Below are 24608 nucleotides of genomic sequence, written 5' to 3'. Positions count from 1 at the left end.
CATCTACCATGCAACTCTGAGAAACAGGAAGGGTTTAGAGCGAGAAGCAGCTCTCTAAACTTGTTCTTGCACTCTTGCATAGTGACCTGCCACTGCAGTGGCTTTCTTCTGGTTCCTAGGCTTGTGGTGCAACAAAATAAAAGGATTTCCTTGACTGAGAGGTGATGAACCTAAGTATCTGAGGAACTAAATGAAAGATGATTTTCATGCAGCAGGACAATGGTTCTAGAAGTTTTCTTAGACTGACGAGTTACAGAAGCTTGGTGCTGGATGCTGTCATATAGATGCATTTTGGTTGGTACAGTCAGTCATACATTTTAATTAACTTGGATCCAGTTAGTATAAAATGCTGAAGAAAACAAAAATATTTTTCTTAGTTCTGTGTTACAGGTCTGCTTCTGAAATCAGACCAGGTCACTTTTCAGTTGACATCCTGGTCTCCAAACTGGTGACGCATGGGTTTGATGGGTGGACCACTAGATGGATAAGGAACTGGCTTGATGGCCGCACCCAGAGAGTGGCTGTCAATGGCTCCATGTCCCAGTGGAGGCCAGGGACAAGCGGAGTCCCTCAGGGATCAGTCCTGGGACCTGTCTTGTTCAACATCTTTATGGGTGCCATCGACAGTGGAATTGAGTGCACCCTCAGCAAGTTTGCTGATGACACCAAGCTGTGTGGTGCAGCAGACACGCTGGAGGGAAGGGAGGCCATCCAGAGGGACCTTGACAGGCTGGAGAGGTGGGCACAAGCCAACCTCATGAAGTTCAATAAGAGCAAGTGCAGGGTCCTGCATCTGGGTCGAGGCAATCCCAGGCACAAATCCAGGCTGGGCAGTGACTGGCTGGAAAGTAGCCTTGAGGAGAGAGACTTGGGGGTGCTGGTGGACAAATAGCTCAACATGAGCTCTCAATGTGCACTTGCAGCCCGCAAAGCCAATCAGATCCTGGGCTGCATCAGGAGAAGTGTGGCTAGCAGGTCGAGGGAGGTGATCCTCCCCCTCTACTCAGCCCTGGTGAGACCCCACCTGGAGTACTGTGTCCAGTTCTGGAGCCCCTATTACAAGAGGGATGTGGAGGTGCTGGAAGGTGTCCAGAGAAGGGCCACAAGGATGATCAGAGGGCTGGAGCACCTCTCCTGTGAGGACAGACTGAAGGAGCTGAGGCTGTTCAGTCTGCAGAAGAGAAGGCTCCGAGGTGACCTAATTGTCGCCTTCCAGTATCTGAAGGGGGCCTACAGGAAGGCTGGGGAAGGACTTCTCAGGATCTCAGGTAGTGATAGGACTAGGGGGAATGGAATGAAGCTGGAGGTGGGGAGATTCAGGCTGGATGTGAGGAGGAGGTTCTTCCCCATGAGAGTGGTGAAGCACTGGAATGGGTTGTCCAGGGAGGTGGTCGAGGCCCTGTCCCTGGGGATGTTTAAGAGCAGGCTGGATGAGGCTCTGTCCAGCCTGATCTAGTGTGGGGTGCCCCTGCCCATGGCAGGGGGATTGGAACTAGATGATCCTTGTGGTCCCTTCCAACCCTGAATGGAACTATGAAACTATGACATGTTTGTTAGTGAAGCATTCTTAATTTCCACTTTTATAAGCCACAGAGCTAGTAAAGAATTTACATTGTTTGTGTTTTTAAGCATAACAGTACAGAAAATGTTGGGAATTCATGTGCTTCATATGAGAGCACCGATGACTGCTTCTCCAGAAGTGCACTGTACCTGAAGCAATGTGATGCTTACCTTTTCCCAGGAACCTTTTTTTTCTGAAAAGGTTTATCTCTTGTTATTCAACGCATTTCCCCCCCCCAGATTTTCCCAGGCTTTAGCATTGCATGTAGTGCTAGCTTGGATTTTATCTACAAGTGAGTTTTAAAAGCTTCTTTCTGCTTTCCTCCATAAAAGGCAGTGATCAAATCTTTAATGGTTCAATGACTAGACTTTGGAGATCTTGTACTGGTTATAATGGAGTGATGCTTCACAAAGGTTCCAGAAACTAGAAAAAGAAAAGGCATTTCTAGAACTTTTTTTCTTTCCCTGAAAGTTTCTTTCTTCAAAACCACTGCCTAGTAGGAGGTAAGGAAAGCAAGAGCTGCTGCATTTCTTTGTGGCTGCTATTTTACCCACCTGTTTCTTTTGTGGTTGGGTTAAGGACTGGAATTACACAGGAGGGACTACAGTTTGATCGTGTAAGCATTCCTTTTGTATAACCGAGGACCTGCCAAACATCGGTGTTTTCGGATTTTGTTGAAGTAGCTGTACCATTCATAGGGCTGTCATGATGTGATTTGTTGTGCTATGGGCAGCAGGGCTGGATCTCTCTCTTTCCTCTTCTCCTCATGCATTGAGAACTCTAGAAAGTGATAACTGCAAATTGTCTCTCACACTGCTGTGGCAAACAGGCAGGTAGATACTTGTGTTTCAAACTGCAGTAGTTTGAACAGATCCAAGCTCTGTCTCTGCTGGGAACAGCCATATTTCTGCCATCTGGTAAGTTGGAGCCTGAGTGTTTGCTTCCAGATTATTCTACAGCTTAAACTCACCTTGTCCATGGGAAGAATGAGAGGCAGACATTTCTAGCTATTTTTTAGGAGTCATACCCTTGAGAAGGAGATGGAATGGGAAGTGTGAAATGCACGGTGAGTTGGATGTTTTATCTTAAGCAGGTGGAATATACATTACTGGGGGAAAATCATGAGCTAACTAGTGGGAAGTTATTTGAGAATACCAGTGAAGCAACTCTTAGCTACGGGTCATACACATTGGAGAGAGAGCATGTGTTTGAAATCTTGAATAAATATTACTGTAAGGAGATTCATAGGAAAACATGAGCATTTGGAGAGTGTTTTTCAAAGCTCTAGCTGTGTCACTGTTTCTGTGATATACTCACAGGAGAGCATTCCTTATTCCTGCACTGGATGCAGATGAGCAATGATTTCCTTTCTGTTTCAGAGCTACTACCTGTTTCAGAATGCTATTGTATGACTTGCTGTCCTTGCTGTCTTTAAAGCTTCAGCTGGGCACAAGAGTGGTGGAAGAAATGAAGCAGAGCAATGATTTTCTTAGTTAATGGAAAAAAAAAGTTAAAAAATGTCTCTAGTAATGGCTAAATTTTGTACTATCCTAATGAATGGTCTAAAGGTAAGCTACAGAGCTAACAAGTGGATCTAACACAACCTAAGTGTGTCACTTTAATTAAATTTTACATCTTAATCATAAAAAAAGCAGTAAAAGGATAATGTTCTCTGAAAAATAATTCCCATGCTGGAAGATAGTGTTAATGTTCTTGGTATTCCCTTGCATGTCTCATTTTGCTTAATTACAGATTGCTCAGCCTCCACTGAGTGCCAAAGCACGCTGCATTGGAGGAAGACTTCTATCTCTGGATAGGATTCCTGTTTTCTTAGACTATTGCAAGTGAACATTATGGTACAAGTTTTAATTAAAGCATTAGTCAAGTTGAAATTCAGTGATAATGCTTCCAAGAAGAAGTAGGCTTATGCATAATTTTTATGCTAACTTCTAAAAATAATTTTATATCCATAAATTATCACAAGCTTGTTCTTCCATTTCATACCCCTTTTTTCTTGACTGTTTAATGATGATGGCTATAAAAGCCCTATGAAAAACAAACACATGGGGGGTTTATACCAACTCTTAATTCCAATGTGTGGGTTGGTTACTGGGTTGGCATATAGCTCTTGTATTTTTCAGCATATACTGGGAACATGACAAGGAACAGAAAGCTTATATGATGAAGCAGCTTCCGTCTTACATTGTGCTCAGATGGTAACTTTCAGTTTAGGTCTGTGTTAGAATATGGAGCCAGACTCCCACTTGTTCCAGCTTCTAGCTTCATGTTCCACAGGGAGCTGCTAAAAATTGGATGTGTGGATTCATGTTTCAGCTGAACTCAGTTGATGATTCCCTGCAGCTGCAGATAGCATTCCAGTTCCTTTCTTTCTGCTGCCACCCTTTACATGGACTCTGTTGTGTTTCTGGGTCTGTTAGCATCCCACTAAAAAGAGTTTAACTCTTTGACCCAACACAGTGACGATTTGGATGAGCACTCATGTAAGGGAAACTGGACTCTTCTTCCAGCAGCTCCTGGTGGTCTAAAGTCCTGCTCTCTTCTGCCTGGATGGAGGATGGTTGAAATGGGTCTGGGCAAATCCAAACTGTTCTATGGCTCAGTCCGATGCTTTATATGTAAATCTGAGCCAACCTGATGGCTTCATTTGTCTTTGAGGGACTGTCCTGCTTGCTTTCTATTCAAGCTGTGCTCCTGGTGTCTGTTATTACCATCATTGAGCTCAGGGAAAGGCAGAGTGGGGAGCTAAATCTGCAAAAAAATCTGTATGTGTGTTTACATATCTGTTTCTCTTTTGGTTTAACTTCCTGGAGTATCTATCCTAGAGGTCAAATAGGCTTCAGAACCAGCATGAGAGATGGTGCAGGAAAAAGTCCAAACCTGCCCCTTTCAGTGTCAAACTGCAGTAGCAGGTGAAATGTGGAATAGTACCTGTAGAATGCATTAAAGTTGAGGTCAACACTTGTATCAGATTGTTAGGAGGAGGGTGTGTGATTTTTCTCCACAGCTGGAAGAATGGCTGTCATAGGTCTTTGGATTAATCAGATTTCTTTTTTACTTATTAATGAATGGCCACAAAATGCCTTTACATTTCTGAATGGATTATTTACTGGTTGTTGTTAAAATCTGTCTGATTCTAACAGAAACCTAGGTTAGTGACATTTTCAAGTCTTTGTGAGTGGTGTTTGGATTCTTTTATGCATATCAAACCTCTTCTTGATCAAGTTCACTTTTCCCTTCTCTGGTGTCCTCTTGGCCCTGAATCAGCTATAGAATGGTGCTTCTAAATGAAGCATGCTTTGGAAATCTTCACAGTGGTGAAGCTATGACGGGAGCATTGCTTGGTATGTATTTGACACCTCTTTTCCTCCCTTTGGAAGTGGCAGAAAGGTTAAAAAAAAGAAGGGGCAAACGTTTAGGGCTGAGCCTGAGCTTGCTACAATGATTCTTGACAAGGAAAGGTTTTACGATGGAATGATTACCATAGTGTCCTGCTTAAAAGCAGACACATGCATTGCCTTACTGAAGGTGTTGAAGCACTATAATGTTGTCAGGAAAGTTAGTACTGTAGATGGTTCTCTGCACAAATGTGCAAAGCATATCATAAGCTGGTCCATTTGCAGTGCTGAAGTTTAGATATTATGTAGATTCAGTCATTTGAATTTTAATTTTTGTGAGTGATTAGAATGTAAATTAAATGTCTCTCTGTCCATGCTTTTAATCAGTGTTTGTTTACTTTGGAAAAGAAGTAGATGGGAAATAAAATACTGAATGGTGCTGTCTCAAAGTCGTAATTACTTTGATACAGCGTGTGACTTCTCATGGCTCTGGAGCATGCATGGATTGGTTCTGTGTTATACCTAGGCAGAAGAGTACAGGGATGTCAGTATTTATTCTGTAGAAAACATTTGTGGCACAGTGCCTGTGGAAATGATGATTATTAGCCATCAACAGGTATGAGAGTTCACTGCAGAAATTAGTTTATTGCATTTACTTTCCAAAATAAACAAACCCGTTTGATTCTGCTAAATGGTGAAAAGCACTTCAGCCTCTGTGAGCACGAGGGACAGACTTTAGGGGGAATTACTTATGAAAACATTAGTAGAGCAGGAACTTAATTTTTCTACAATTGCATTATTTTAATTGTTAGGATTTTTGATATCCAAATGGAAGCCTTTGTTATACTGCTCTTTTCTCTTGGAGATGGACAGTCTACTGCATTAATAATCTTAACCCAAATCTGTGTTAGCTAAGCATACTTTAGCTATCTTTGAGTCACAAACCCAACATGAACATAAGTTACAAATCTTTAATTAGCTTTATTATTCTTTGTTTCATTTTATTAGCAGGCAAACTATTGGGGCAATGATGAAGTGTAGCCTCAGGAAAGAATATTTTTAATCCTTTTAGAATGCTTTAACATGTGGATTTCCTGACTCATTGTTAACCCCATGCATTGCTAATTGTTGAAGAGTTTGTCTTTCATTAGGCTTTTTGCTATATTTATGTACATATTTGCAATCCAGAAAGCACTAGGACCAAAGAAAATGAGATATAATAGTCAGAGAGTCAGATCAGTCTTACTAGCAGTACTAGGGGGAAGAGTGGGGGATTAGGATTAAAGCTCCATCAGTTACTGTCATTGCTTTGATTTCCTGAGAGAGTGACTTCAATGATGTGCAATTAGAGAGTTTTTGGCTTTGGAAAACATCATGTGGCTTTTAACCTGTTAACAACAATGTAAAATTCTGATTCTTAAACAGCTGTGGATCGGTGCAGAAGAGATTCTTGTCATTCCCAATGTTTGATCTGAGGAAGTTCAGCAAAAGAGGTGTCAAGTATTTGTCTGGGACATAGGTGATGACAATGTGTCTTAAAATTAAAATTGCCTGAGGTGCTTAGTGTGTAGTTTCTGGAGAAGCCTCTTCTGGCAGTGACAGGAAGAAGCTGTCATAAGGAATTAGCTGGCACCCCTGTCTGATCTGAGCAGGTGCAGTGTTCTGCTGTTTTGTGACATTGAGGAGCATGGTTGTAGAAACTGCCTCCTTCAGAGGTTCACCTGGCTTTGTGTGTGACTGCTTTGGCAAGTCTTAAGTTTCATGTTTTTATCACAGAGCTTTGCCTACAGAATTCTTCGTGGGTAGCCAGACATCCTGGTGCTGAGCTTATTATAACCACATTTGCACGTTACAGATGTCCTCTAAAGAATAATACCAGATTATATAGTAGAGGATTTGGGTCATGGGCTGGTGGAATTTTCAGGAACATTGATTGAAACTGTTAGGTTGAAGGGTATAAAGGAAGAGGAAATGAAGGGGTAAGTAAAACTTGCTTGTAGGAGCTGTTTAGACCAGCTCAGATGGACTGTTCTTCCTGATTGTTTTCCTCCTGTTCCACAAGTTTCCAAACTCCATGGCCTAAATCACTGTCTGCCAGTAGTTGCTGGGAGCTGCCACGTGGCTTTGAAAAACTTAATGAAAAGCCATCTTAGCTCCCCACTGCCCTTGCAGAAACCCCTGAACTTGGTAAAACTTCTCACAGAATGTGGTTTTCTTTAAGTGAAACTAGTGGCTAAACTCACTGTCTCACATTACTGCTGCTTATCTGAGTTTGAAGATCACTTTAGCTATAGGGAGGTATTTTTAATATAGTGATCACATGATACTAGAATGTCAGGGATTCTAAAAAGATTTCATACTAAAACCAAAATAACTTTTATTGCACTGGAGAATAAGCTGATCTTATGCTGGAAAAAAAAGAAATGATCTTGTTCTTCCTCTGCACCCTAAATGTAGTTCAGAAGGATTTTGATGCTAGCCAGTTTTAAAAAGAAACATCAGCAAGTACATTCTGTTGTTACATACAAGGATAACCTTTTTCTGTGAAACTTCTCTTTAGAAAGGAAATTCAATTGCACCTAGTTTTCCACATCTTCTTCTTTCTCCCACATACTTTTCCCCCGGCTCTTACTCTAATGGTAGTAATATCTAAGCAGTTCCCTTTCAACTGAAAGATGAATTTAAAAACTTGGAGACCTTCTGTGCCCTTCTGACAAATTCCAACTGCTGGTCTTTTCTTTTTTTGCCTTAAAGTCAAATCTAGTTCTAATGAAATTGTGAACTATCATTGAGGATGGATGGTGATTGAATGTCTGGTTCTACAGATAGTTACTATCATAATCTTATTAGTCACACCAGTAAAGAATATATTGCAAAACCAGAGTCATTCTTGGAAGTGTTTGTAAGTCTAAGCTGAGACCAATGGAATAATGTTTATGAATACAGCAGCTTTCTGAATACAGCTGGGAATGTGATAACCCATTTTTTTTTAACTTTCAAATGCCTCAGAAAGTCTGAAGTCTAGTTTCGGGGCTGGGGGGGAGTGGCAAGAGGGATCACATAACTTATTTCCCTCCTCTTCTTGGCAGTGCTAGGAAATTTGCTTTGACATTTACAGTCAGTGCAGTGGTGACATGATGCTTGATTTTTAGTCTTAGTAGTAGGTGGAACCTGTCCACCGTGGATTTGAAGTCTTTTAATGCAATTATCACAGAATTGTGAAGTTGGACCTGGAAGTGATAAAAAAAGACAATGTGCCCAAGTAATACTTTTGTGCACTTGCCAGCTGACTCAAATAGTATCCCACACTGATGGTAACAGTCTTGGCAGTATTGGATGCTATCATTACTTGTGTGGGGTTTGTAGGAGAGCTTTCTTAAAGAGCCACTGTATGTCACCCTCTGAAGTGGTTTGTGTTTCATGAGGTAAGAGTTACTCTGTTTCAGTTTTAATCCTGCAGATGCAATGAGCAATTCAAAGAGAAGGGAACAGCTCTTTTTATATTGCACTTTCGTATTTGATGTCTCATGGTACTCTGTTACACACCTGGGTTTGACTGAGAATTGATGTCCTAAAAACTCCAGAAAAACTCAGGTTTGAGGGCTGCAGAAAATGAACCAAGGTGGCAGTGCTGACAAACAAGAACAAAGAAAGTTCTTGAACATTCAAACTGATAGTATGGGTAGTATGGCAGATACTGGTGGGAATTTATTTCTGGCCTTCTTTGTATTTAGGATTTATCCCAAGCATATTTCCAAATGTGTTGACTACTTAAGCCATGCTTTATTTTGAATGTTAATGTTTAGTTGGTGTGTGGATTGGCCTTGTCCAAACTGCAGCTCCTCTAATGTTGAAAACAGCACTGCGTTGTTTCAGAAGCTTATCAGGTGAAAGCATTAAGCCTTCTTTTCTTCTTAATTATACACACCAGTTTGATGAATTTATAGGCCAATGGCTTCATTAAAAAAAAACACTTTTTTTGCATTGTTGTCTTTCTGTCTGCAAAATCCTTTCTAATCTTTCCTAAAATGTTATGATTTTAAGAATTTTTTTAGCACGTTAGTGTGCAAGAGTTTGTGGAGATTTGTCCTGAAGGCCCATTTCAGACAATCCACAGAACAAAGGGGATAGCAACAGGATTTCCAGGAAGATCCCTGCAGAGCAATGCAGATGGCTCAGAAGGAATAAATCAGTTCTGAGCACAGTTACATCTCCAGGCTTAGGTTTGTGAGGAAAGCAGAACAGCACAAATCTACAGCCTGAATTGTAAATGATTTACTTGTGTAAAGGTTGCTCATTTCAGCATCCCGTTGCTTGTTCTAGGGCATTTCATCCTCACGAAGTAGAAGCTCATCCCTGCTGCCACCTGGGACAGTTAATTCTGCATCTCCCAGTGCCCAGAAACACATGAATCAAAGTGGGCCAACTGTTGTAACCATCACACACCACAAGTCACCTGCAGCTGCTCGAAGAGCAAAGAGCCAGCGTTCTGGTCAACTCCATGAAGTCCGAGAGGTAAGAGATAAAAATCTATTTTTCTCTAACTTATAAATGCTTCTTTTGCTTGAGAATAAACAATGAAGTCTCACAGTTTAACATTCTCTTGATTTTCCTACTTTGTGTGTGACTGTTGTCACAGTGGTGGTCTTAAATTCTGGTTCAGCTTGAAGTCTGGTGTATACAGGCTGTTTTATGCTGGTGTGAAAATTAATGTGCACATGCTTAAAGCAGGGAGTAGGTTGGCCACAGCTCCCAGACTTTGCAGTGGTGCTGCAGTGCTGGAGAAATGTCTCTTTTAAGCTTCATGCCTTTCAGATTGGAAAGAGAGCCCTGAAGCATTTCATTATAACTAGAAAAGACCCAATGTTAGCAAGCCTGATGAATGAATATAAAAGAAGGCACAGCTCCCCAAACTCAGCAGTTTTTCTACATGGCTGTAGTCTGAACTTTGTTATCAAGTTTTTGCTGCTGGCCTTGTGATAGAAGAATGTCTTGTCTTCACTAAACACAGGAAAAACACACAAGAGAGCATGTTTCTTTCAAAGTGTATATACCAGGATTTAAGAACTGTAACTTGTATGCTAGTTTTAAGTCTGCCTTCCATTTGTCAAATGAAGCTGGGTAGGGCTGGAGGGAATTTGAGAGAGAGACTTAGTGTCTGTGCTGATTGTTGTAATAAACTGTGAAGGGAAAAAGTCAACAGATGCAATAAACTACACATGGGAAGGAAGAAATAAACACTAGCCTGTAGCAAAACAGAGAGTAAGTGGCTAGGTATGATCCCTGCAGAAAAGGCTTGGGCATTGCTGACTCATTTGTTTGCAGTGTATTGCGATGCAAAGGTACACTGCAAAGGTAAAAAAGGACTTTAATCTATAATCATGGAAGATAATTATTTTACTGTGTTTGATGTGAGTGATAACCACCACTGCTGCACTAAATCCTGAGTAGAGCAACAAAAAAAAGATATTGAAGATATGATTGAAGGTTAAAAAGGAAATGCTTGTTTCTCAGGCAGGGAAAATGGTACTAAGATAAACGATACATAAGAATATTCTTTACCTTTATAATGGATTTTGTGTGTGTGCTGCTTCCTGGAGTAGAGCATATTGGAGGAAAAATCAGCCTTTCTGCTCTTTCCCAGTCTCATGTAAAAAGTGGCAGCTTGACTGATCTTGTTTCCATCTTGTGAAAGGATAAGTCTGTTTTTCCAGATTAAGGAAAGAGACACATTTCATTTCAATGGCATACTCTCTGCATTTCATTCTCCCTGCTTTTCCAGAGTCAGTGCAATAGACCTGGGTGTGATCTGCTTGCTTTATTTTCAGGGAATATTCTTGTTCCTTAGGAGTCATCACGTTCACCTAACTAAAGGGCATGGATGTAGGATGGACTGCTAAACTATACTATCCAGTCTTTGTGGCCTAGTAGTGCAGGTGATTTATCAGGCAGAGGCCTGATAACCATGGACTTTGGCTGCCATAGCACTGCTGAACTCTGTGCTGCTGTGACTTTGCTAGACAGATTCAGCTAGTTTCCTAAAATTACACCTGGTTTTGCTTCTAGATGTGCTTTAGTATAAAAGGTAGCCTTGTGGTGTTTCATTTATGGCACTTTGTGGTTGATTCTTGTAACTAGAGTATTTCTGCACTTCAAAATAGTATGGAATTGTGGAATTGTTTTGATTGGAGGAGACCTTTAAGGTCACTGAGTCCAGCCATTAACCCAGCGCTGCTGGGTCACCATGAAACAGGTCTTTAAAATACTACCAGTGGTGTAACTCCCAGTTCCTTGGGCAGCCTGTTCCAGGGCTTTAAAACCCTTTCAGTGAAGAAATTTTGCCTGATGTCCAACCTAAACCTCCCTTGGCACAACTTAAGACTGTTTTCCTGTCCTTCTGCTTGTTCCTTGGGAGAGAAACCAACCTGCAGAATTTCACTGTCTTTAACTACTGCCCTTAATTACTGTGTCTTGTTTCTGATTATTTTAACCTTTGAGGTAATTCTGTCCTAAGGGTCTTGCATTCTTCTTTTCCTGGTTTCAGACCAGTTCATTATATGCTTATTCAGCCTAAAAGTTAAGTCTGTTTTTCTGACATCACCCCCCCACTAAGCATCATAAATTAAAGGTAAAAGGTAATCTTTTTGATCATGTTTAATCAAACGCATCATATCACATACAAAATAGGTTATCTGTTAACTGTTGATGGATGCCGGTCAGAAAATGAGATGTTGCTTATAGGTAACAATGCCACTGCATCTGCACTTTGCATGTTTTACCTATTACACTTCCATTTGTGTGAAAACATGTTGTTACTAATTTTCCATTTTAATTAGCAGGGTGTGGAATACAGAAGCTAATGTTTCCACTCTAAAACAGATAATGAAATTAAAACCAGAGCTGTTGCTTAGAGAGCAACAGTTTCTTCCTGGCTGGTGGTAGTGAGGACATCAGGAGGCCGTTGGGTTACTTGTGTGTCCACTGGAATCAAAAGAAAGGGAATGAGGCTTTAAGTGTTAATTCAGCTGTTGGTATTTACTTGGCATAGAATATGCTTGTGCAAGTTGTACTACGACTAATACTGCTTAAGCATGCTTGGAAACACTTTTTGAATGGAGAGGTATGGTAATAAATTTGTATTACTGGTACATTTAACAGCTTAGTTGCAGCTGAGCTGGCTGATGCTGAAAGGGTTGCTCCCAGCTGTGTTTTAATAGGAGCCATTATAATTTGTTTAGAGGCGCTAAACTTGTAGCAGTTTAAACCAGTGACAAACTTCACATGAGAATTAAAAGGCACAGCTGCAGGTGTTATGGTTACACTTTCTTCTGAAATAATATTTGCCCCAGTTCTAGAAATGTGTGTGTTTCCTACATTATGAAAATACCAGTGCAAGCATGCAGAGGTGTTCTGGCTTTCACTACTGTGATTGGCTGCAGTCCATATCCTTATAGACAAAAGGTGAATTTAGACTTTATAGAACAGATGACATTGTTTGTTCTGTGGAAGTTTCTTTGGAGGCTATTTGACTTGTAGAAGTCTCATCTCCTACATCTGTTTATTCTACCTGGAGTTATTACTGCAAAGATCAATAAAAGCTTGTGTCCTCAGGGGATAAATGGGATCCCTAAATCTCTGGGAGTGTCAGGCTGGTACCTTCCTAAGTAGTAAATGTGCACATACTTCAATAAGTGGCATTAACTGTCTCACTTTGGGGATGAGGAAATGTGAATTATTCTAATACTATAATGTATTCATTATTAAAACACAGAAACAGGGATGAATATGCTTGTGTTCTCTGGACCTTTACCTTGCCTTGGCAGTATGTTCCTAAGACTGCATATAAGTTACACCTTGCTAAAAGTAAACCCTGTTCTGTGCATTTGGTTTTGTATTCATGCAAAGCTTGAGTCATTCCAAATTCCAGGTACCCAGGCAGGGAGGAATTAAGGTTGCTATGGGAATCAGAGAGCAAATGTTCTAAGCAAATTACACTGAGTGTCCATGTGGGTTATGTCTAGAGTGAATATGGCTTGTTATTTCAGATTTTTTTTCCCACCCTCCTGCACATCTGAAAAATATGAATGATGTAAATATGGCTTCTTTTAATTACATTTTTTTTCCAGCCTGTAGTTTACTAATAATTGAGCATGTGCAAAGATAGTAATTTTCAATCATTTAATAAAAGGAAATAAGAGACATGAGATAGCTACATTCAGAGACTGCTGCTGCATCTACTTTCTTAAGCAATTGTAGAGGAGCTAAGGTTAATATTTCCTGAAATTTTAAGTAGAGAGTAGGTTCCCAGAGGAACTTGAGAGGAGTCAGATGTAACAGGAATTTGTTTGCCTTCAGAACTGCCACTTAGTTCTGTACATAGACCAGAATTCAACTGTTCTGTTTTATATCCATGCATAAAACAGCATAGCATTTACCTGTGTTTTTTTGAAAGCTGTAGGGCTGCTTTCTTTCACAAAGCACAAATACTGCAGTTGTTGCAATACAGAGTCCACAGTTTGAAAAGGAAGCTTTAAAGGAAATGTATTTAAGTAATTTTTTTTCTCAGATTAGGGTATTACATCTTCTAGCTGATTTTCAGGGTGGCCTGTGAGTGCACGTTTCTGGGTGGCTGGCTGGTGCAACACTGATCCACATAGCAAACCCTGACTGTGGCAAGGTACACTTGCCTTCTACAGCTCTCTATAAGGATTCCACAATACATAGGCTGTTTTGTTAACCTACACTTAAATGCTAATTTTATTACATTACGTAGGAGATATTTTTGAATGGTCTCAGTGATAATAGATGACAATGTGATATTAGCTGGCTAGCCAAGTTTCAAATGCTAAGTACAGAAAGTACTTCTGTAAATGTCCCCTGATGAAAGTAACCATAGAAATGGCTCATATATCTCAAATGTACCATTCAGTTTACATTAATGTACATGTTTCTCACAGAGCTTATTATAATCTTCAGCTCCTTGTGTATCACCCAAAGTGCTGCATGCTACAGTCACAAATTGAGGAAGCATTTTGATCTTACCAGAAATAGGAATACTAACCACTATAGCTCTCATTGGTTATCTAACAAAGACCTGATCCCTGGCACCTTTCGTTACGTGTTTTTCTGTTATCTCCATCTCTCGTGCTTGGCTTGCAGGTTTTGAATGCTTTAGAAGCTCTCTGTGTGTTGCACAGATGCTTAATATAAGCAGCTGCTTATCTGCTTCTTGATTGCAATTCTGTTTTCTGACAACAGGCTTGTAAAATAACATGGTGTTTAGCAACTTTTCATCCAACAAGTTAAACTGAAATATACCTGTCTGAATAGAATAGACTAGACCAGACCAGGTTGGAAGAGACCTTCAAGATCATTGTGTCCAACCTATCATCCAACACCACCCAATCAACTAAACCATGCAACCAAGCACCCTATCAAGTCTCCTCCTGAACACCTCCAGTGATGGTGACTCCACCACCTCCCCAGGCAGCCCATTCCAATGGGCAACCACTCTCTCTGTGTAAAACTTCCTCCTAACCTCCAGCCTAAACCTCCCCTGGCACAGCCTGAGACTGTGTCCTCTTGTTCTGGTGCTGGCTGCCTGGGAGAAGAGACCAGCCTCTGCCTGTCTACAACCTCCCTTCAGGGAGTTGTAGAGAGCAATAAGGTCACCCCTGAGTCTCCTCTTCTCGAGGCTAAGCAACCCCAGCTCCCTTAGTCTTTCCTCATAGGGCTTGTGTTCCAAGCCCCTCACCAACTTTGTTGCCCTTCTGTGGACACCATCTGATCATAGAAGGAGATCAGGTTGGTCAGGCAGGACCTGTCCTTCCTAAATCCATGTTGGCTGGGCCTGATCCCTTGGCCATCCTGTAAGTGCTGTGTGATTGCACTCAAGATGACCTGTTCCATAATCTTGCCTGGCACTGAGGTCAGGCTGACAGGCCTATAATTCCCTGGCTCATCCAACCGGCCCTTCTTGTGGATGAATTTGACATTGTCTTGAAAAAGGCTTTGTATTATGGGTACTAGATGTGTACCTGTAATTGATTATCATCAGGAGGAGACTTGATGGGGTGCTTGGTGCCATGGGTTAGTTGTTTAGGTGGGTTGGATTGGTTGATGGCTTGGACACGATGATCTTGAAGGTCTCTTCCAACCTGGTCTGGTCTGGTCTATTCTGTTCTGTTCTGTTCTATTACTATGGTTCACGTGTTTGCCTCGGTCTCAGGAAACATAGTGATAAATATCATAGTGGTAAATCTGGGGTGTTGGACAAAATGCATGAGTCTGTGGAAAAGTTGCTGTATAAATGCAATTCAGCCATATGAGGGTAGGTCATGAATTGGCTGCTTACAATTACGGTAGTGTATGTGGAATCATCTCAGTGCTGTGAAATTAATAGCATCTTAAACTAGATGTGGCAGCCAACATGAGGAGAATTCAAAGGCGTGGATTTGGAATGCTTTGTCAAAGATGCACACTTTATTCAAGGCTCAAGAATGGCAACATTAGCCTTGATAGTGACAGTTCATTTTGCTTTCAGAAAGCCTGAGGTGAATTGACTGTGTGATAGGGAAGTAATATCTGCTTGAATTAAAATTGAAGGTTATTCCAATGTATACTGAGAATTGTTTAAATGACAAGTAAAATTTTATTCTACATGTGGATACTACAAGCTAGGTGGCTAATTGGGATGTGTGTGTGAAGGAAAGTATCAGCAGTGTTGGGAAAGGGAGGAAGCAGGGGAAGTGTCTGTCAGAAATTTGGATAGCATTGTATGGGGTATTGGACTGCTTTGAATGGCTGTGTATGTGCTTATGTATTCCCAGGGGAAGTGGAATAATTAGGTGGTTTTTTTTTTAAAGGAAATTAAAAAATCTTCAGGCTTATATTTTCTAGCACCATGTGTCCTGAAAGAAACCTCCTCATGCTAGAAGCTATTGAAATGTAATTTATATTCTGGTGCAACATGGCTTGCTTTTTTTTTTTTCCTTCAAAAGATTGATTTCACTCAAAGTACAAACCTCCAGGATTTATCAATAGCATGCTGGTAAACTAAAAGAATATTCCTGTATTTGTGGATGTTGACTTAATGTCTAGCAGCAACCTTTTAGGTGCCCTTTTGAAGTCACAAATGTGTCTTATTTGCTGATAATCCAATTCTGTGCTATAGCTGTTAACTTCACCAAAATGATCCTTCTGAAATGTGTACGAAAGCCTGCTGCTTGGAAGAGACCATAGAAAAACATCTGCTTTTGAGGAACATTTAATCACTAAAACTAATGACTTTCCTTGCAGATTTTGAGGTAATTTTTAATAATAAAATTGCACAAGAATAATTACTGTAGGATGGGTTTTGTGAGCTGTTCTCAATGCTGCATTCTGTGGTTTGAAGTACAAAACTTTATCCCTGCTTGGCTAGATGGCAGCCAGTGGCTGTCCAAGATACACTTGAACTTGCAAACTCCTTCTTTTTTCTTCTTTAATTTTTGGTTCTGGATCACTGGAAGTAACTCAGGATTGAGGAAACAACCTTGGCAGCCAGTGTTTACTTTTTCTCTTCTGTGTGGTTTTACCTTAAGATCCCAACACACTGCCCACCTTGAATCATCATTGATAGTAAATGGTAAGTCTCAGTATTGACTCTTAGTAGGCTATGATTAATATGGCAGGTGGATTAGCAATTGATAAGGAATTGAGTTCTCAGTGGAGGCAACTTAGCACTCACCAGTTGTGTTATTATACAGATCTTACACTGGTAACAAATGTCATGCATTATCCACACATGCAGAGAGTTTCCACAGGGAACTCTTAACTCAGCAGGCAGAAGGAAAATCTGTCATGTCTCTCTCCTACAGTAGATCCTGATCCCCAGACATCTCCCTCCAGTGGCAAAATGATCAGTGCTCGATCAATACCAATCATTTTGCAGAAAATGTATAGCCCACTCACTCTAATCTATGGGGAACAAGTAGTGCACATTGGCACATTTGTCTTTCACTGGAGTATTTATTGTGGCAGTCAACTCTTACATAAAAGCTTTACCTTCTCACCTTATGACTTGTGGAATAGCACCATGAAACACTCTTAAGATAGCTGACAGTGTCAGAGGAATTTTATTTTCCTCCAGTGTTGTAGTACTTTGGTTTGTTTGTAAATCTCCCCCTTTTAGAGGGAAAAGAACCTGAATTTTATGTTTGTTTGTTTGGAAGGGAGAGGTGTTCTACTCTTCAGATCTTGAGTAGCAAGAAGGAATTGTAAGGATAACAAAATTTGGGAGGATGACAGGAAAAGCTTGGGTTTTTTCCCCACCCGGCTTTTCAAGGGAAGTTGAGTATCTCAGGATATTGATTAAGATTAAAAGCATTCTGTAGTTCAGAAAACCCAAGATTCTGTCTACTAAAACATTCTCTGGTGAGATTTGAGGTTTTTATCCATCTCTGTGGACACAAGGATGTTCTGTAATTTCTCTTTCTCTTCCTGTTTTCTTTTTATCATTCACTGACTTGTTTCTCAGGTGAGGAACAGGGCACACTGAATATAGAAAGCATGCATTTAACCTCAACTCTGGAACTGGGATCATAAAGTGTAACAAGGAGACTGCCTGAGGTAGCAAAGGGCAGCACATGATTTGTTTTGACATGAAGTAGAAGAGCTGTTCTGTTGAGATGTTTGTATGTGTTCTTGAGAGTTTTGACAAAACTGCTAGATCTTTCTATTAGTGAGCCTTTGTGTTGCAAGGCCTATGAACCTCTCTCTCATGTCTTGCTCTTTGACCAGTGTAAGAGTGGAGTTCTGTTGAAACTCACAGTTGTCAGGTTGTTCTTGGGAGTATTTTGCATGCAAAGAAAGTACTGGCATAAAGTCCCAGAGAATGCTGACAGTTACAGATGTCATATGCTCTTTGGTACTTGAAGATAGATCTTTAATACATTATTTCCTGTTTTCTCTACTTCAGATGCTTTTGTAAGGCAGATATTTAAGTCAGCTTCTTTGCTTGCTGAGCTTCTGCCTGTTTCAAAGCATTGAAGGAAAGGAGAGGCTTCCTCCCATATACCTGAGTTGTGAGAGACAATTTCTTGGGAAGGTAGATTGCTTTCCCTCCTCTGGTCCTGGAAAGAATGTTTAAGGCTTCCAGACCAATCAACGGAAAAGACTGTTCTCCCCTTTTCCACTTTTCCTTATATCCAACAGCTTTATGGGATAAAGCAATAGTGTAGAGACCTACAAAATTAACTAGCCAGTTTAAAATGGCATGATGGGAATTGGTAAGTAACAGCTGCCCCCTGAGGTGTAAGTGCTGTTCCTTGGAGAGCTCATAGTCCCTGGAGGTGCTGATGGAGACCAGTGGAACAGCAGTGTCACCGATGTAAGCAGTGGATTGGTAAGAGTAGCTAAGAGCAGGAAACAAGTGAGTCAGATTGTCTCCTCCCTTGTTTTCCTCTCCGCCTTGTTTTCTCCTTATTGTCATAGATGCGGCTTTTAGAATCAGTCCTAATCACATTTACTCTCTGTTGTCTATGTGTTTCCTCACAAGAAACCACCCTGTGGAGTGGTTCCTTAGCAGTGGCAACAGAGAGATGTAGCAACTGGCATTTCAGTTGTTCCCCTAACAGAGATTATCTGGGTTCCTGAATAGGGAAAAGACCCAAAGTGAATGGGAGTGGGAGGGGGGACAGTTTCATTCTCATTTGAGGGCTGAAAATAAAAAGAAATGTGTCCTGGTGACTTGCTGCCATCCTGACTGTAAGAAGTATAGTTTGTTTTGTCACTTCTGGTGTCTGTCTGCAAATTACGTGCCAAGTGAAAATTAACTTGCTACTTTGAAGCTTCAGTGGTAGGATGTATGTGTCTAAGCCTTAATAACTATTATATAACAAGTCACTGCAATTTTACTGTTCATTGTTTGCTTCTTTAAAATGAGGTGCAGCTAGCTGCTACCCTGAGGTGACAATAATGAAGAATTACATGCTTGCTCTTTGCAATGGGAGGGAAACAATTGATGTGGATATTATGTGGTTCCATCTTTCCAAGATGCTTTCAGAATGTCTCGCATGGTGTCCTAGGATCCTTCTTAAAGTGTGTTTCTCTCATTAGCATAGTAATGTTCACAGAGGCTACTGTGAGTCTTCATCCAAATTGAAGAATTCCCTTCTCTTCACAGCTCAAGGTTGGTTGTTTTTTGGTCAAGACCTCAGGTTAAATTGTAAGCAAAGTGTACAGATGGGTTACTGGTGAAACTTAGTGTGTGCTGTCATCTGGCCTTGCACATGTCTCTGTGCTGGGCACTTTTAAAATTAAAGTGCAAAATTCTCTTTGTAAGAGATTTGTCTTAACCTATTGCAGTATTTCTAGCATTAATCTCTTTGTATAGCCCTTTCACATTAGGTATATATTAAGCTATCATTTTGCCTTCCTAGCTTGCATGCTGTTGGTGTAATCCTATTAAGAGATCTATGAATGTGACTTTACTGAAAGAGAATTCTGTAAGTTGTGGTGAATGGAGTTAAATCCAGTTGAAAGCCAGTCACATATGGCGTTCCCCAGGCCTTGGTATTAGGGCCAGTTCTCAGTATTTGGGCCAGTTCTCTTTAATCTCTTTATCAGTGATCTGGATGAGGGGATCAAGTGCACCCTCAGCAAGTTTGCAGATGACATCAAGTTAGGTGTGTGTGTTGATCTACTTGAAGGTGGAAAGTCGTTACAGATGAATCTGAACAGGCTAAATCAGTGGGCCAAGGCCGAGTGCTGGGCCCTGCGGTTGAGTCGCAACAAAGCCATGCAACGTTCCAGGCTAGGGGAGGAGTGACTGGAAAGCTACCTGACAGAAAAGGAGTTTCAAGGAGACCTTACAGCTGAAAGTTGGTTGTAGTGAGATGGAGGTTGGTCTTTTCCCCCTGGTAATAAGTGAAAGAGCAAGAGGAAATGGCCTCAAATTGTGCCAGGTGATGTATACGTTGGGTATTAGGAAAAATCTCTTGTTGTGGGTTTCAGACTGGATGTCTCAACCAGAGAGTACAGTCCTCCAGAGGGACTTGATAGTCCAGGGGCGGACAATGGGAAGTGTAATCTTTTGTTATTCCATCCCATCACGCCTGCATCTCTGCTGCATAAATGGACAGCACAGGCTGTTCTGCCCCTTTTCCCTCTGTCCTGCTCCCAGCACAGACTGCTGTCTCTTGTCTCAGCAGGGGAGTTGAGGCTTTCGGCCTTGAGCGGCCTGGCCAATTCTGACTGCGTCATTTGGGCCTGGGTAGGGAGGTGTGGGGGGTGGGAAGGGAGGCACTGAAGCCTGGTGTTTTGGCCTGTTTGGGGGGGAAGTTTTGGACAATATTGACTTAATGAGGTTTTGGTAAGCCCAGGATAGAAAACTGGGCTGAGGCTGAATATGGATTTGTGTATTTTATGTGGTTTTGTACTGTTGTTGATAGTTACAAATAGTACTTCCATTTAAATTTCCAACATTTTTCTTTTACTCCTTTGTGGAGAGGTAAAAGAGCTTCTGTCTGCTCTAAAGCCACAACATCGCTTCACCAAAAGAGTTGTCAAGCCCTGAAACAGGCTGCCCAAGGAAGTGGTAGAGTCACCATGCCTGGAGTCATGTAAAAGGTGTGGAGATGAGGTGCTTAGAGATATGGTTTCATGGTGGCCTAGCAGTATTGAGTTAGTGGTTGGACTTGATCTTAATGTCTCTTCCAACCAGAATGATTCTATGTAAAATATGAAAGTTACAGCTCTATGTACATTGCTTGCCTGTTGTAAGTTTTACAATATGACAGTTACCATTATTGTTGATGAAATACAGATCAAGTCTGCAAGAGGAGTCCTTGCTCAAGGTCAGAAATGACAACATAGGAACCCGATACTTGGTTTATGATGTCTTAGAAGATTTTTGGGTTTTTTTTGTGTGGACTTTTTTTCTATCACTCATCTGCTTTTGCTTTTAAGGAAAGCAGTGTTTTGTATTAAAAAATCCCTGTGGTTGGCTTAACAATGACAACCAAGGATCTGACTCATATCACTTCTTATTCTAGGATGGTTTGAAAAACTAGTCTTGTGTCCTTTTACGATGTCATCAGGAATGTTTTGGTAGTATTGTCTAAAAAAAGACACTAATACTTCTGGAAAATGTATATATCTGTGTGATAGAGACAGGCACTGTGCTTTCATGTAACACTTGATTTATTTATAAAAAGCCCAGACCAACCAAAAAGCAACCCCCAACATGAAGGAGCAAACTATTTCCCAGCCTTTGAAGGCAGTGAACTTCTCACAAGGGCAACTCAACTTAGTGTTGGTAAGCAACTGATATGTGTTGCATTTCTGTTTAAGCTTTAAATGTCCAAAGCTTTTCACACAGCTATTGATTTTTATAGATGCTCTGGTTTTCATATAGTTGCTGCTGTTTGTTTTCCTGTGTTTTTAATAATTGTTTTAAGCTTGAATGCAGTCAGTGATGGAAAGAATTTAAAAGTCACTGCATTAAATCTTTGAGTGGAGTTGCCTAGAGGTAAGTAGGCAGACGGTGCCTACAGAGAGAAAAGGAGTTATTAGCTGGTGGAGCAGAACGTGTCCTTGCTGAATGATTTCTAGCACATTACAGGGGAGCTGGGTGGTACAGAGTTCTGTGGGTTCTCAACACTGAAAGAATATACATGTCCTTTTTTTGGTTTTTTAGGGTGTTTTGGAGTCTTTCATATACAGGGGCACACCCACTATAAAAGGATCCAATATGTGTGAAGATCAATACGAAAAAAGGGCTATGCCATATGTTAAAATTTAAATGGCTGTTGTGTGTATCAAGTTGTGGGTGGGGAGCTCTGAAGAATTTTACTCAGGTTTTATATTCCAGAAGAATGATTGAGAGATCTGAATTATTTAACTTGTTACACTGAAAATCAGAATTGGTGACACTACTTATTTTCTTGGCCAGGCCCATTTGGCCTGTGTGACAAAGGGAGAATGCCTGCTTACCCTTTGAGGCAGTATGGCTGATGTAATTTCTTCCTTTGCTTTGGGGAGCTTGAAATCACTGTGTCTTGGGAGCTGGCCCAGAGGCAGCAGTGGATCAGGTGGTTTTGCAGATAGCTTAAAGCTATTCTTTGCTTTAGGTTGTTGTGAAGCTTTGTGTTAGGATCAGTGTGTAGGATCAGTGATTCTAGAGGGGAAGATGTTCTGATTATCATAATACCTGCCTGGGCTGGACAAGCAAAGCAGAGTTGAACAAGCAGAGCTGGACAAGCAAAGCAGAGTTATGCCTGTTAGTCTTGGAGTCTGAATAAAAATAATATTTCCATGTTAAAAACAGTTGTATGCTCTCCTGTTTATGTTGGCTATTCAGATTTCTTCCACAGAGTTTCTATTTACCTTAGTTTTAGGATGGGAAGAAAAATCTTTAATATAGAGTTTAGACTTAATAATTGGGAATCTCCCTCTTTGTTCCAGAAACAAATTGAAGCCTTGAATTAGAAAGGCCATTTAGGTTTTGTAAGATTATTTCTGTGCATGAGAAAAATTAGTACATTATTGAATATTAAAAAAACAACACCCAAACATACAGTAGCACTTTCATTTTTAATTATTATTTCTTAAATTAGAATAGAATAGAATTAACTAGGTTGGAAAAGACCTTTGAGATCATCAAGTCCAGCCTATCTAATCAACTAAACCATGGCACTAAGTGCCTCCTCCAGTCTCTTCTTCAACACTTCCAGTGCTGGTGACTCCACCACCTCCCTGGGCAGCCATTCCAATGGCCAGTCACTCTTTCTGTGAAGAATTTCTTCCTAACATCCAGCTTAAACCTTCCCTGGCACAGCTTGAGACTGTGTCCTCTTGACAGCTAATTATAGCTTATATACCGTATGAAAAAATGTTCTTGCTATGTCTGAAATACATTTCTTTTCAATCCTAGGGTATGTCATAAATTTTTCTGACTGTCTTTCTCATACTGTGAGGGTGATGCTGAGAATACTTGCTTTTACTCAACTGTTATTTTGCATCTTGCTCTTAATTGTTTGGTTCCATACATCATGGTTGGTGGTGTGTTCACAATAGGAAGATCCAGGAGTTGCATATCCAGCTGTGAAGGAGTAGCTAGCAGTTCTGGCAAGTAGGGAAAGCAATCACACAGGATTCTAAGATCAGCCAGAAGGAGTAGGAAGCAGGCAGCAGCAGTAGCCTGTGAGTTGGCTGCTTTGGAGCAAGCAATGGAGAGCAGATGACTTACTGAGGAAAACATCAGAGATGATTCCTATTGCATTCAGTCCTCTGTGAGAATGTGACTATGTGGCAGGTTTCTTTGAGATCAGTGTTATTCAAAAACCTATACTGAATCTGCGTGGTAAGATTTTGGTAGCAGTGAGGCAACAAGAGGTGACTTCTGTGAGAAGCTGCTAGAAGCTTCCACTGTGTCCGACAGAGCCAATGCCAGCTGACTCCTAGATGGATGCACTGCTGCCAAGGCCAAGCCCATCAGCAGTGTTGGTAGTGCTTCTGCATGTGTAGTCCTGATAGTTCTTTCAGATTTTCTTTTTAATATCTAGCACAGAGTTACATTTCTGAAGTTTGAGTACATTTGTGGGAATATGTGGTTTCTTTGGCATATTATGAGAAGCTATTTATAGGAGAAGAGGAGGTGTCAAAAGCTGAAACAAGAATGGGAAGAGAGGTGGATTAAGACTTGGTGAGGAGGCAGGGGCAAATAGTCTTTACTGTTGTAAAAAGTAGAGGATTACTACTTGGAGCTGTCTGTATTTGCAAATAAGGAGGATAGAGAGCTGCAGGCTACTAAAATAGACCTGTGTAAGATCAAAGTCATTCCAAATTAAGCAAGTTATTTCACTTCAGAGAGCGAAGTTACAGCTGACTTTCTCAAAATCAAAGCTTTTCAGTCTAGTTTTGAAAGCTGCTGATAAATCTAGCATTCTGCTTCCCCCTCTCCTAAGATTACAAACAGCAAACCCACGAGTAAGATAGAGGATAGTGCTATAGCTGCATGGCCTAGTGTCTGTCCTTTAACAGTTTAATGAGTTTTGTCTAACGTGGTTTGATGGTTTTGTATTTGCATCTCTTTGTTTTATTCTTTTTAGAACAACCACACTTCAGCTCTTTTAAAAGAAAGTAAATATTGGCTAGCATGTAAAAAAAGTTCAGTTATGCCAATAATAAACATTATTTCAGCCTCCTTTTACCTGACTTGTTCTGTGACTCTGGAATAGGAGAGCTTCTTTCTTTTTGTTCTGTTCATTCAACACCTTAAACCGTGGTTTTGATTAGTGTTCAGGCAGTAGATGTTCAGGAAGTTCTACAACTTTGAATCCTGCACAAACGTTTCCATTCCTGATGTCTTTCACTGTGTCAAATCTGTAGAACAGTGGCTGGTATCACAACTATGATGTGAAGCTAAGTAGCACAGAAAGTTTTCAAGAAGCCTTTTGGATTCATCCTATCAGCTATAGATAGGTCAGCTATAGAGCTCTGAGACTCAGAGCAATCCTTTATTGTGAATACAACAAGAATAAATCATTGATCTTATTTAAATTTATCCTAATGTAGGAATAATATAGTTGATAAAAGCCTGTAAAGCTTTGTGCAAGGTGATAACTGTAAGCATTCAGTTAATTTTCCAAATATTTCCTAAACTCTCTGGTCAGTTTACTCTTGTCTTAGCTGCAGAAGAATATAATTGT

The 24608-nt window shown here is 40.6% G+C and overlaps 1 protein-coding gene across 2 annotated transcripts in view; it reads left to right on the top strand.

Annotated features, from left to right (window-relative positions):
• OSBPL10 (oxysterol binding protein like 10) overlaps nucleotides 1-24608 on the top strand; it is a 109883-nt gene that overhangs the window by 23883 nt on the left and 61392 nt on the right. For both annotated transcript variants that reach the window (XM_068152922.1, XM_068152921.1), the window contains exon 4: nucleotides 9241-9432. In XM_068152922.1, coding sequence (XP_068009023.1) covers nucleotides 9241-9432 — 192 coding nt within the window. The remainder of the gene's footprint in view (nucleotides 1-9240; nucleotides 9433-24608) is intronic.

Source organism: Melanerpes formicivorus, unplaced genomic scaffold (assembly GCF_026170545.1).
Source record: "Melanerpes formicivorus ecotype bairdi unplaced genomic scaffold, bMelFor1.0.p_v2 SCAF_24, whole genome shotgun sequence".
NCBI classification, from domain to species: Eukaryota; Metazoa; Chordata; class Aves; order Piciformes; family Picidae; genus Melanerpes; species Melanerpes formicivorus.
This window is presented reverse-complemented; position numbering and strand designations above follow the sequence as displayed.